The sequence below is a fragment of the Lissotriton vulgaris genome, chromosome 9, assembly GCF_964263255.1.
Source record: "Lissotriton vulgaris chromosome 9, aLisVul1.2, whole genome shotgun sequence".
NCBI lineage: Eukaryota > Metazoa > Chordata > Amphibia > Caudata > Salamandridae > Lissotriton > Lissotriton vulgaris.
In genome coordinates this window covers 929,359,669-929,374,196 of record NC_141697.1, presented here as the reverse complement: position 1 = coordinate 929,374,196, position 14,528 = coordinate 929,359,669, and the positions used below count along the sequence as shown (strand labels likewise).

The following is a 14,528-nucleotide window of genomic DNA, read 5'->3' as shown; positions in this document are numbered from 1 at the left end:
TATAATATTTACGCCATGTACGTTCTAGCTTGCGTACTGCGCGTAGTGTCTCTTTAAGGTCTTTAGTATACCAGGGGGCAGAGACTTTCCGTTGTTTAGGTTTTGATTTGGTTGCTCCTCCCGAGGTTATTTTCTCCCCTATTTTTCTCATCCATTTTTCATAGTTGAGATTATCCGAAAACACATTCTCAGTGGTCAAAGGTTTGTTTTCTTTAACCCATATGGGTAGATCCGGATGTTCGATTATTTTTGTCCAACAGGGAGTTGGTTTCTGAGGTCTGGGTCCATTTGGTTGGGTTCTGTTGGCTTCCCTTGTTGTAAGGTGAAATGGTATAAAGCTATGGTCAGTCCACGTCTGAGGCAAAGGGGTAGATACCTTGAGAGTCTCAAGGTTAGAGCAGACACAGTCTAAGGTATGGCCAGCTATATGTGTGGGATCTTTTGTGAGAATCTTAAGTCCAAGCACCTGCATGATATCTTTAAAGCATTGTGCATTTGGGTCTGTCATATTATCAAGGTGAATGTTTATGTCTCCCAGTAGTGTGAAATTAGCTGCTTTAAGCGTCAAAGCAGTAATTACCTCCCCCATGCTATTCAGAAAATTGTCCATTGGTCCTGGGGGGCGGTAGATTAGTGCTCCAGAGAACATAAAGGAGTCATGGGCCTGTATATTGAAGGCTAAACTTTCTGCACCTTTAATATCCTGTAACTCGGAGATGCTGCATGTGAGTGTCTCACGGTGTATTATAGCAATTCCCCCTCCTCTATGTATCGGTCTGTCGAGTCTTTGTATGTTATAACCAGGTGGTAGTGCGCAGGTAATATCAGGATTTGACCATTCTCTTAACCATGTTTCTGTGATCATAAGGCAATCCAGATTGTTCTCTGCGAGTAGGTCATATATGTGCAGGGCGTTTTTGCACATGGATCTTGCATTTATTAGTCCACCTGTAATAGTTTTATATATACTTTTAGGGGAGGTCTTAACATAAGGTTGTAATGTGAGTTTACACTTCATACATGTAATAGGTCCTTGCCATTTAGCAACCTCTAAGAAATGGTTGCATTGTTTAGAGGTGTGATTAAGAGACAGAAGTTTATCTCTGGTTACCTGTACAGATGGCATTTTGAGCAGGTACAGCAGCCCCCAGCCCGTCCTTAGCGCGGACGGGCGCAGACGGGCTGGACTTTGGCTCGACTTCGGCGCGCTTCCGGCGCGCCCGCTGATCGCGTCCGCTGCGCGGAGGGATCACCGTATGCTTTTATACACGAGGCTGGGAAGTCTAGAGCGCTGGGGCAGTGACTACGCCCAATATGTCTGCCAAGAATGCTGCCTCTCACTCAGCACCTTAGTCGGCTGGGTTTGGGGCAATTCTAGTGTGTTTGGCTGTCTGAGTACAGCGTTTTTCAAAGGACAGTGCTCCTGGTGAATTTACAAGCACATGTAGCGGCGCAAATTATATTTTTAAAAATGAAACAAACAGTTTTAAAAACGGGCAAACAATTCTAAATAAAAGCGCTTTGCAGCTCAATGCTCAATGTGTGGCATTGCGTGAAAGGGCAGGTTTGCGCCATAAGTCAATATGGTGCATTCCTGCCTTTTCCCCTGTGCTGGCGCCCTTTTGGCGGCCTAATGTCACTGCAGGCACCCATGCACCACAGTGCAAGGGTGTCTTCTTTTCATAGGGGGTTGTTTTGTACAGGAAGGAGCACCTTCCTGCACAAAAACCATCCGCGGAGGCATTTTCCTCTTTCCATGTGTGCTGCAGAATGCAGCAAACGTAGAAAGAGGAGAAAATTAGGAGAAATAAACATATTTCTCCTCGTTTCGCCTCACTTGGGGAGGCATATGTTTCTGGCAAATCTGGCAATAAATCCAAATCAAAGGATGTCGCATGGAAACGCCTCCCTGGAGCAGAGTAATGCAACGCAGCGATTTGCACTGCGTTGCATTACTCGAGATGTATGAAGCCACTCAGAGCCATGCAAGGTGGCCTTGCCTTGCTTCATAAGTTTAACTTTGAATTTACTTTGCATGAGACCGAAGCAAAGTGGCTAGTAAATGCCCCTAAACATTTTTGGTGGGAAATGTATTACTCTAGAGGGAGTTACATATGCGATCTTGCAGCTTCAAATTGGGAAAACACCAGGATTGAATGGACCTCTAGTGCACAAAATTTAAGGGCCACGTATTTAAAGAGGGAGAGGGAGTTGGAAAACTGCACCCGGTTACACCATGCCATAATCATATTCACACCATAGAGGGAAATTCGGCGTCAAAATGCACCTCTTACTTATCCATTTTAATTCTTGATATTGAAATTAAGATGTTGGACAGAGAATTCACTACTTGAGTATTAACCATAGCTACCCCTCTATTACATCTAGAACAATCAGGCTTCCTGCTCAAAAAAGGCTGAACACACATCGGCTCCACTATTGGCTGCACAAAGTACAGGAAGATAGCCATTGCTTCTGTCTCTAAAAGCCAAACAGGTTTTTAGCTCGGATGATTGGCAGTTCCTTTTTCAGGCACTTGAATGCTCACAGGTCAGCCCTGAATTTTGTGACTGAGTGAAACTTCTTCATACAAAACCCATAGCAGCATTTAGAGTTAATGGTACTCTTTCCCCAACATTCCAGCTGGCAAGAGGTACGATTCCTGGAACGTGCTCCCGATCCACATCAGACGCTCCCCTACTCTGCACACCTTCAGAAAGAACCTCAAGACCTGGCTCTTCAGCTGGCCCGGAGCTGCAACCCCAGTGCCTTGAGACCCTCACAGGTGAATAACTTGCTTCACAATTCCCTGATTGATTGATTGAGGGATATTATTTTCTGCACTCCTGTTTGCCACAATGATTGAGATGCTGGACTCTGGGTTAGCAGGAGGGGGCAGGGGCAGATTCTCACTGTATGTGGACAACATCCTCTTGTATGTGAACATCCCACTGGCACTGCATGCAATTCTTGGGCAATTGCGAAGTTGTATTTACTATGGGAAATACCAAGACCAACTGTTCCAAACCTACTGTACAAGCAATTAACAGTTGGGAAACAGCACAACTGATCTAGAGATGTGTCAGTATGGGGAAACATCCTTTACAACGCAACTTTTACCACGCAGTGCCTTTACAACGCAACTTTTACAACGCAAACCATTACAACGCATTGCGCTGGGGGGCGCTCTAGAATAGGGAATAGGTTTAATTTACAATCCAACACCTTCCCTACTATCCACGGGGACTGGAGTTGGAATTGTAAATTAAACTATTCACTATCCAGCGCCCCAAAGCAGTATGCGTTGTAAAGGCATGCGTTGTAAAAACAGCGTTGTAAAGGCATGCGTGGTAAAAGCATGCGTTGTAACGTCATACATCCGTCAGTATGAGTCAAATTGGGTTCTTGTAATGTGGATACAAGACACCCAAGGAAAATATGCTTTTTTTTAAAAACTGTAAACTGAACAATATAATGACAAAGTTTCAGGCGGATGCAATACGTGGGAGGATGTTGCCACTCCCTGCTGGGTACAGCATTCGTCTTTCCCTGCCTAAGTTCACATACATCTTACAAAACAACCCTACGTAGTGCCTGATGCCTTCTTTGGAAACTGGAGGGAGAAGTGAGGATCCTGATTTGTGATGGAAATAACCCCATATAGCTCAGCCGCACAGTATATACCGGTAGGCAGTGGAGGTATTGGCCTATCAAAATATTGACACTATAACTTGGTCTCTCAGCTTCAGGTACTGAACAAATGGGCTATGCAATGTCTACATACTACATAACCAATGATTGAGTTAGACAGACTGCTTATAGGAGAGAAGTTCTAACTATACAGGGCCTCATTTACGAGGTTTTGGTGCAGGGCAGCACTGCAAGGAATCTCCTTGCGTTGAAAGAAAAGGGCAAGAATGCTCAGTATCTATGAGATACAACACATTACTGTCCTTTTCCCCTGCACTGGTGTACAATGGGCTCCCATGCACTAACGCAAGGACTCTTGTGCCATGGTGATGCGTTGTAGGGGTGATTGTTTTTGGGCAGGGAGGGACACCTTCCTGCCTAAAAACATTCACAAGAGGTGTTTTCCTCTATGTGTGCTGCAGTATGCAACACACATTGAAAGAGGACAAAACGAATAGAACTAAGGCTATTTCTCCTTGTTGTGCCTCCCTAACACCACCTCTGGGGTGGGACACCTTCCTGTTCAAAAACATTCACGAGAGGTGTTTTCCTCTATGTGTGCTGCAGTATGCAACACACATTGAAAGAAGACAAAACAAATAGAACTGAGGATATTTCTCCTGGTTGCGCCTCCATAACACCACCTCTGGGGTGGGTAAGAATTTATAAAAATTAGAAACTCCAAACAAACTTAAGGGGTAACTCCAAAGAAATTGTGGTCCTTCAATCATTGCACATAGAAGGATCTCCATGAGCAAGCTTCTTATGAAGCCCATTTGGTACTGTACACCCCACTCAACATGGAGCATGACCCGATACAGAAGAATGCCACCTTGGTAGGTGAGGGTGATTAAATCCTGTAAAGGACAATCTTTAAATCTGTGACAATAGTGCAAATCGTTCCATTATAATGTTACATGTGAATTAACAGTTTAACTAACTGAAGAGAATATAAACTGACAGAAAAGTTTAACAAAGAAGTCTTAACAAATGAAGGAGTGACTATGCATGATTGACGGTTTGTCTAAAGGAAATGGATTATTAACATTATTATTGAATTTTTTTTTATTAAAGATGTACTTACAGCTACAGGTTGGTGAGTGGCGGCCAATGGTGGCTGTATGGGTTGTTGTTTGACGGCTTGCTGAGGCTGTGGAGGCTGTGGAGGCTGTTGTTGCTGTGTTCTTGTTGACGGTTGCCCTCCAGCTCCTTGCTGCGGATGCTGCAGTGGTGGTGGTTGCTGCTGCTGCCGGGATTGTTGTTGTTGGTGAGTACCTTGCTGTTGATTTGCATGCTGTTGTGGAGGTTGCTGATGGGGGCCCTGTTGAGTGGCAACTTGTGTATTAGGCGTCTGTTGATGGGGACCTTGTTGAAGGGGGACTTGAGGATGAGAATTTGGCTGTGTAGACCCAGATTGCTGCTGCCTTGAAGGTTGTGGGTGGGGTTGCTGCTGTCTTGGAGACTGCTGTGGACCTTGTTGTTGCTGTCTTGTCTGTTGTTGGGTCTCAGGTTTTTGCTGCTGAGGTGGTGGGGTCTGCCTTTGAGATTTTTGGGGGTCTGGCGTGTGGTGGTAACTTGATGACTGGCGGGATGACTGGGAGTAGTCAGAGTTTGAATAGGTTGGCTGCTGAGACTTCTTCTGAGCAGATGGCTGCGAATGTGGGCGGGATTCATGCCGACTCTGTTCTCTTGGGTGTTGCTTTGATGACCTCCTAGCTGATTCTTCATTACTGTGCCGTGAGGAGGAGGATGATGAATAATGTCTTCCTGACTCTCCGTGATGTCTTTGCTCTTTAGAAGAGGAGTGGCGAGATTGAGAATAGTCATCATGTTGCCACAAGTCTTCATCCGGAGGTTCATCGTAATCATGATATGTATGCTTAATCGGAGTTTTCTTCTGTGATGTAGAGGAGTGGCCACTGTAGTACCTTGATCGTTCTGAACGGGCTTCTCTTGGTTTATCAAACCAGTCTGTTTCCTCCTGACCCAAATGATATGCTTCAGAAATCAAAAATATAACAGTCAATCTCTCGATCCTGATGAGTGAGTGCACCTCAGACTGAAGCCATGCAACAAAATGAAAAAAATGCAAGCAACTTATCACATGCAAAAAATGAATTCCAGATGCACCGCAGCCCCAACTCAAGTGCCTTCACCCCAACAAAAATAAACAAAGGATTACAATTAATGAACAGTGTGCACAAGTGAAAAGTAACACTGTACCATGAAAACACAAAACACCTCCACTGGAATAAAAAAAATACAATGGCAAAAGGCACAAGACATGCAAACACAAGTTGCAATGTTGTCTTTATAAATGAAGGTTTGAAATGTTAACTTTGGGATAATAATTGTAAGCATGCTGTAAGGGATATCACCACTGATAGTCTTTACCTTCACTGTCAGAAACAACACAGTTTGAATCATCCATTAGATAACATTCTTCCGGCTTGTACGCGTGATTCCTTGGCACTTCTTTCACATGTTCTTGCACATCGGGTAATGAGTGACTGGAGCAGAAGGGTGGGCAGCTATCGGCATTGGCTTGAGGCAATGGTCCACCCGAAGATCGAGACATGCCTACTGACTTTCCCAAAGGACTAACAGGGCTTTCTTCTTCTGAAGCCTGGGTTCGCATAGGGGCACGGCCTCTACTCTGATTCATACTAAGGGAAGACGGTTTTGAGTTTGCCTTCTGATATCTATCAGCACTATCTCTCTCATAGGACTTACTTCTGTTATTAACTGCTTCACGACTTGAGGATTTATCTGCCCCATAAGCAGATGCAGACCTGGATCTACTTCCACTGTTGTATGACCTATCATCTTCCTCCATCATATCCCTTCCAGATAAACCATAGTATTTTTGCTGCACATAGATATTCTTTTTTAGGCCATATGTGATCTCATCCTGAAGTTTTCTCCCTCTGCTTGCAACATTGCTGCTACTGCTAACAGAAGTAGTTACTGGGTATGAAGCCAGATCAGATTCTACATCCTTGGCTTCTTCGATAGGAGAAAATTTTGAAATCTTCTGCTCCATGCCTTGCTTGCGATGCTTGCTGCGTTTGGACGATATAACAGCAGGGGCCAGGTTTTTGGATGAATGCTTCTGAACTCCAGTGCTGGACCCATGCTTTTCTGGGCGACTGGGGGGCCTGTATTCATTATCTCCATAATAGTAGGATGAATTGCTAGAAGTTCCTGAAACCCTACCAATGTTTTCGGAGTTTCTATGGTAGTTGTTCTTCCCTCGATTGTCAGAACCGTGGTGATCATAAACATCCTCCTCAGATTCTTCTTCAGCCCTTGAGTAACACGTCCTGCCTGAACCATCATTTTCAACGGTGCCATTCCTTTCTTTATTGTGGCGACCATTTATGTTCTGTGGCTGTATGTGTGATTGTGGGTGCATGTGAGGGTCATACTTCTGATTCTCATTCGAGTTGGAGTTTTCTTTGGTTAGCTCACTAATATCTTCAATCACAACGTAGTTACGAGGAATATTTTGTTCTAGGTTTGTGTACAGAGAATCTGAGCCATAGTTAGCTGAAGATGAACCGTCCATTGTATTGACTCTCTCAGAGGGTCTTCCATCAGAGTGCTTGTATTGGTCATAACTAGTGGTGACTGTAGTATTATTGTATGCAACATCAGGAGCCGCCGAAGAGATTACTACAATGGGATTTCCAATCACTTCATAATTAGTGGGAATTTTTTGCTCTAGATCTGCTAAAGTTGTCTGCCGTGGCTTCTGTGGATCTGCTTGAGCAGGGAACAGGGAATTTTGTGGTGGCTGTGAGGAAGATTGGTTGGAATAAGTTGTCTGACCCTGATACTGGTTTGGTGGCCGAAAACCAACATGGTTTTGAAGCCCAAGTTCAGTCTGGTAGCCTGGTGTCTGGCTCATAGTGTGCGTTTGGTACGTGCCTTGTGAAGAATAGTTGGACATCTGCCTATTCTGGAAACCATTTTGAGAAATACCATTGCTCGAAACAGGATAATTGGGCTGTTGTACTCTTGAATGTTCAAATGTAGATGAGCCATGTAGGATAGCATGCCCTGTTGGGTGCTGGTAAGAACTCTGAGTGTAAGATGTTGTTGTAGGGTACTGTTGTGTGGTTGAAAAATCTGAAAACTGGCTAAGTGGGGTAGTGCCAGGTCTTGAAAGAAGATTGCTGGTTTCATAAGAGGAAATACGAAGATTGTTCAGCTCACTGTCAGACATATAATCCCTATTTTCTCCTAGGGCCCTCATGTAGGAGAACTCTTGCCTTCCTCCTACTTCCTTGACTAAAGACTCCTTTCTTTGTGTAATTCCCAGCTCTAAGTATTTCAACTTTGCATCAATCTCTTTCTCTTCCTCATCAAGCTCTGCTTGCTGCTTCCGGAGCTTTGTGGACTCCTGCTCTACGATCTTCAGGTCTCGATCAATACTTTTCAGAAGGCCTACTTTTGGAAGTTGTACAACTTGACTTGCTGCAGTACCCCTTTGCAATAAGCTAGTCATATACATCTGTGACTGTGACTGTGCCTGGCTGGTAATGGGAAGATGTGTTTCCTCTGGAGGGGGGCTCGGCAGAGTTCGTTTCACTTTACGATTCAGTGTACTTGATTGTAACGCTGAAATCTGCAATACATAATATACACATATTAACACAGGATATGTAAATTATCATAAGACTAAAATAGTAAAACAAATTTGTTTTTAAGAAATAATTTAAATACACAGACACCTTAAGATTACAACATATGGAAATAGCGGTGCTAACTCCAGAACATTCTGGAGTACAGAACTAAACTTCCTGCATCTAAATAAACTTTTCATAACAGCACTGTTTAGACAATCAATCAACACAGGTCTTGCTGTAAGGGATGCAACTAAATAATGTCAGGTTGGGGAATAGCCCTCACAACCAAAGAAAGTTCAATTAATTGTGACCTGCACTCCTGCTTGACTTTTCTGTATGTCTGAGCTCTCTAAAAAAAGCTTCAAGGTGACAAGTAGTGCTTTATAAAATACCTAAATAGATAAAGCACCAGAATCTCATTCCATCAGGCCAGTGAAAAGGAGCAAAGGTAGGTGAGAGTGGGTTCCTATGAATAACCCATTTTGCAAACTTCCACCTCAGTTTGGACTCTATGTGTGTGATATTAACCTAAAGAAAGTCTGACCAAGGCATTATGATTTTTCTATCTCCTACCATGTGGCTTCATTGAACATGTGTCTGGACACAACTGATCATCTAGTCAACAATATACTGGAGCTTTTTCAGACTGACCCAGTTGTACCTCATCCTGCTTGCAAAGGCCTCCAGAAAACCATCGGACTTCACCCCGTAATTGCTCCTGAGTCATCTGAATCACTAGGGCATCATGCCTTCAAGCATCATCTTGGTACAGGATAAATTCCTGGATTGCCCTCCCCTCCCCCTTAACCCCACTGGAGAGTACTACCATTTAACTATTGTTTGTACAGTAGTTCTTTGCTTTATAGCTAGGGTCAACACGTACACATTATAAATTGTGTATGTATTTGCTTTATAGCTAGATTCAGCCATTATAAATCTCCTACATACTTACTTCAGGTCCCAATGCAAAATGCTCTGAGAGGGGTACCAGCTACCTGTAAAACTTCATACAAGCTGAAATCAAATTAATAAATATATACATTTATCTACGTTCTCCTCCCTTCTGATTCCCACTATGAAAACTGCCCCCCTGCAGCCTTACATGAAAAAAACCTACTTGGTCAAAAAACAGTAGTTTGTGCATTACTGTCAAAAATAGGACATGTCCTGCCGTTTATACAGTAGTTCCTGGAATAAATTCTCCAAATTCCAACATCAATGTATTAGTGATTCATCATTTTATTGGTTATGGGAACGTGAATTAAAGAAAATTATAGTAAATGAACAGCCGACATGTTTCACACCATCTGGCTATCCCGCCAAGGGCTTTCTCAAGGCACATGAGAGAAGCGAGTGTCTCTACGGTTGTGACTTCCTGCTACCTAGTGTCGGATGTACTTGCGCCTTCTGCTTTTATAATCGGACGACTATGGAGAATCGTTTCGGACCGTAGAGACACTCGCTTTTCTCATGTGATTAACAGGACCAAGAAGAATATACATTAAGACATATGCCTTGAGAAAGCCGTTGGAGGGATAGCCAGATGGGCAAAACACCTGTCGGCTATACTTTTTTGACTCTGCGTTCCCATAACCAATAAAAATGATTAACCAGTAATACATTGACGTTGGAATTTGGAGAATTTATTCCAGGAACTGATAAATAAACAGCAGGAGCTGTCCCTTTTTTGATAATCATTCTCCATTTTGGTAGACTTTGGGGTGTAACCACTGGACAGGTTTTTTTGCATTCCGATTTAGGTACCTGTCTAGTTTCACGTGACATTCTACAGCTGTGCACTCCTACATTTCTAATAGCTGTCTGTGTCTTACTGCCTATCCTTCACCCACACACGCCGTTGTATCAGATGTTATATTTTTTACATTTGAAAAATTGTGTATAGTACGATTTCTGGGTATTCAGAATACTTTCCTGCCCCTTTCCTTTCTTTGGAGGCATATTATCATTCCTTTAAAAGAATATTACAAACTAAAAGTCCTGCATGTTTTATATTAGGTTTACATTACCGGTTAATCCTCACTTTACTCATTTGTTGGGGATTTCTCACCAAATCAAAAATGCAAACTGTCATCATCGGACAATCTCACTCTACAACAAAAAAACCATAAAGGCCACCAATAGCCAGCAATTTCAACATCAATGCCTTATGTAGAATCATGCATGAGGACGATTACCAGCAAACTACTGATTAAGGGTTGATGAAATTTCCCTCCTTAGTCATCCGTCTCAGAGGATGTGATGCTACTGGCAACGTAAACCAGGACTCTAGATACACTTAAGTAGTTAGTTTGGGTAATTATTCGAATTTAGAGTGTGACAGAAAAGGAATAGATTTCTTTAGTTCATGGGAAACACAATCACAGGTTTTGAGTCATCATTACTCTGTGAGTTTGTTTGGGAATACTGCTTCATATCTTCTGTACTTCTAGTAAGGATCAGTCTCTTAATTCTCCTGTCTCTACTGGCATGAAAACCTGAATTTACCCTCCCCAGTCTGCTGAGATGGTGCCTCTTGTTGTTAGTTCACCTGGAAAAGAGAGAAGGAAGCACTCATTCTCTGACCCCCCTCAGAAAAACATCTCCCCTTCTCTTTTTACTCATCCCAACTGGCAAAGTCATTTACTCACCGGGGAAAGAGAAGCCAGTGCTCAACCCAGATCTCGCTCTCTACATGGCTTCTTCACTCACCTCTCTTACAGTTAGGTATTTATAGTGAGATCCCCAAAAGGGACCTCTCATAGCACACCCATCTGCACTCTATTTGTTATATACGCCACTTTGGCCAAGATGCTTGGTCTTGATAGGGCCAGGTACTCAGGACATATATTTAGGATTTAGTAACTAAGAACACAGTTGATAAATTACTTTAAACATGAATGTTGGTAAGGACATATACAACCGGAGTATTCGAGGATTTGTATCATTATTAACAGACAGCTGCTGGAAGAGCAGATGATTTGCCACAATGATGAAGGTGCACCTTTACAGGTAGTATCACAATATATCTACTGCTACTTTACGGCGAGACATTCCCTCTCAAAAGTGGCTTATGATAGTTTGTTGGCAAGTCGTTTCCAATTTAGGAAGAAGATAGGATGAGTTCCACCCTCAATGTGCTGGGAGTGGACAGCTACAGACCCTACCCTGATGCATTGGTTTGTAAGAGGACAACTCTTTGAAAATCTGAAAATATAGAACTGGGAAAGAGGACAATACTTCTTTGAATTTCTTGAAGGGTCATCTTCCTGGGTACCCCATTTTATATGGCTAGGTTGGTTTTTCATAAGGAGGTATGTGAAGAGACTGGCTATCAATTAAAAAAAACAAGGATAAAATGCCCTGCATTATTCCACAAATTCAAGGAAAGCTCTTGTTTCATTTTTGGTAAATGGTACTGGCATTGAAATCAATGCTCCTAACTTTTCATCCTGGGGGCGGATCACATCGTATTCAAGGGTATAACTTTGGTACTCCACTTGCTAGGCTGCTATAGTGCACTTGAGAGGATTGGCTGTTTATCCATCTTTTTGGAGTGTCATTAAGATCAAGTTTAGATTTGGCACATGTTGATTCCAGTCAGGGCTAAAGATAATGATTTTGTCAATATATGGAGTCAAATACGCTTTTTGTGGTCTTATAAGGATATTCATCATGCGCTGACAAGTGGTAGGTGCACCATGCACTCCATATAATAGGAAGTCTGAACGGTAACGGTCCCTGGCGAGTCGAGGATGCTGTTTATGTTTAGCGCTGGATTGTAATGAGACCTGCTAGTACCCTTTTGCCAAGTATAGAGTACTAATGTAAGTTGCACAACCTAGTTTTTCAGATTGTTCACCTCTGGCATTAGTTTAGCGTGAATATATGATATTGGATTTACTTTTCTGAAATCAATGCAAAATGTCCAGGTTAAATCTGATTAGGTACCAACCCGATGGGTGAGGATTGTGAAGTTTCTATGATGTTCACCTGCAACATAGATCAATCCCTTCCTCTATGTCTTGTTTTTGGATGGCAGGAGGACCTCACCTTCACCATAATGAATGGTCTGGCATTTATTTGATGTTTTGTCACTGCAGTCAGTCCTGGTAAGGTAGAGAACGCTTTTCCAATGGCCTGAAGCATCTGACAGTCTTTTCTTCTTTAACTCACTCAGAGATGTTTCAGCCATAAATTCCTCCCAGGACCACTCCTTTCTTACAGGAAGCATGGCATATTTGTTAGAAGTCTTTTCAGTGATACTGAGAAAATAGTTTGCCCCCGATATAGCTAGATCTTTAGCAAGTTGACATGATATACTTGAATTTTGAGCTTCTGCTCATTATGTTTCCCATGGCAGATGACCTTTCCCAGCACTTCCTTAATGGCATAAGGCCCATACCATTGGGCAAGCATTTTATGGCCTGAAGTGCAAAGGGTAACCAACTGGGTTGGAATGACATCCGTCAAGTACTGTGGTTATAACAATGTTCCTGTTTGTATTAAGCCTCTCTGAGAGTTTTACAGGCCACTTCCAAGATAGCATGAATATTGTCTTATAATGCTGATACACAGTCCACCAAGGACCCTGAGTCTCCTCCTCTTCTTCTTCCTACTCTTTACAAGCTAGATCCAAAATTCTTCATGCTTACTGATTAAATAATGGTTCAAAGGGACTGAAACCAGTTTAGGACTCTGGGGTACACAATGAGGTGAAAAAGAGTAACTGTAGGATCTTATCCCAGCTTTAAGGGTCCTTGGATGTAGCTTCTGTTTCATTGTTGGTTATATCTTCAGAACAGACCATCCGTTTATGGGTGAAAAACTGAAGTCTGGATGTGCTGATCCACCACACTCTTATAAATCTGGTTCATCAACTGTGAAGAAAAGCTGGTGCCTTTGGTCGTGATAATCTCACTGGGGAGTCTCACTCTAGAAAAATAGGAATTGACTGATCTGTCATATTAGCCCCTGTAGTACTTTGGAGGATAAAGTCTTCTGAGTAGCAGGTTGCATAGTCAAATATCATAAGAATCAACCAATATCCTCGCCCTGATGCTCGCCACACTAGATCTAGAGTTTCAGTCTCCCTTTATGATGGCTATGCCGGGCAATATGGCCCCACTCTCCCAATCATAACATTGGAATCCATCTTGTGGCAGGATGTTTCACTGATGTAGTTTTTCTCTGTTCATCTCTCAGTTTTGAAATCTTCCGTACCCACTGACGTTCTCCCCCACCCACTGCTTTTGTATTGGTCACCCAATGCCAAGCAGGTTTCCCCCAATCAGATTCCAGCTGGAGCTGCAACATTTTGGAGGTTAGATGCTCTTTAATAGGTCCAGGAGAAGACAGAAATGCTATCAAGGGTGTGAATGGGATTCTATCTCATCCACCTCTTCCTGAGCACAGGTAACATCTGTATAAATTGCTCTAGAACAATTTTGTCAGACATCACCTCTTTCGTAGCTTTGGTAGAGTCAAGCCATTTATCTGCAGCATCCTTAGTTCTAAAAAGTTTGAGGTCAATTAAATGGCTTTAATTATAATTTGCCAAAACACTATTCTGTATGGTTCCGCACCATACCCCATTTGTTCCACCAATATTTTCTTAATGTCACTATAGCTGGGGGCCAGCTCATCTGGTAGTCTGAAAAGGAAGCTGCCTTTCTCCTGTCAGTAACAGAGCTAAGTAATGCCCCCAAATCTCCTGCTGCCAGCTCACATCACTAGCAACTCTTTCAAATGTTGAAAAAGAAATTTCAGGATAAACCCATGGGATAACTTTCTGCAGTACTGAGGATAGCACATTTGGATGCAGTCGACTGGCAACAATAGTGTTTGTCAACTGGGCGGGTGCCTCTTTGTGTCTTAGTAGAGCTGCCATCTGTTGAGCTTTCTGTACTTGTATGACTTGCTGAATACCTATTGGCATGGGCTTGCTTTTCTTGCAATTTTACAATTGAAAAGCTTCTTCTAATTGTTGCTGTCCTTCTGCCAGCTTCTGCACTAATGCCAATACCGCCTCTTTGTTAGGCAGCGATCCCACTTGGGACCAGCTGCGAAAGCCGCAGGTAAGAGCGGTGGGGCCAGGTGAGGTGGGATTTCGAGAGACGACCACGAGGGAAAATGTATTATTTATTTAATTTTCCCTGGTGGTTGTCTCTCGAAATCGCCCTCGCCTGGCCCCACTGCCCTTACCTGCAG

At 42.9% G+C, this 14,528-nt stretch overlaps 1 protein-coding gene across 1 annotated transcript in view; it reads right to left on the bottom strand.

Annotated features, from left to right (window-relative positions):
• Positions 1-14,528, bottom strand: part of BSN (bassoon presynaptic cytomatrix protein) — a 767,226-nt gene that overhangs the window by 55,182 nt on the left and 697,516 nt on the right. The window contains exons 6-7 of the mRNA XM_086939535.1: positions 6,085-8,320; positions 4,775-5,688 (exon numbers count right to left, since the gene is read on the bottom strand). Of these exons, the coding sequence (XP_086795661.1) occupies positions 4,775-5,688; positions 6,085-8,320 (3,150 nt within the window). The remainder of the gene's footprint in view (positions 1-4,774; positions 5,689-6,084; positions 8,321-14,528) is intronic.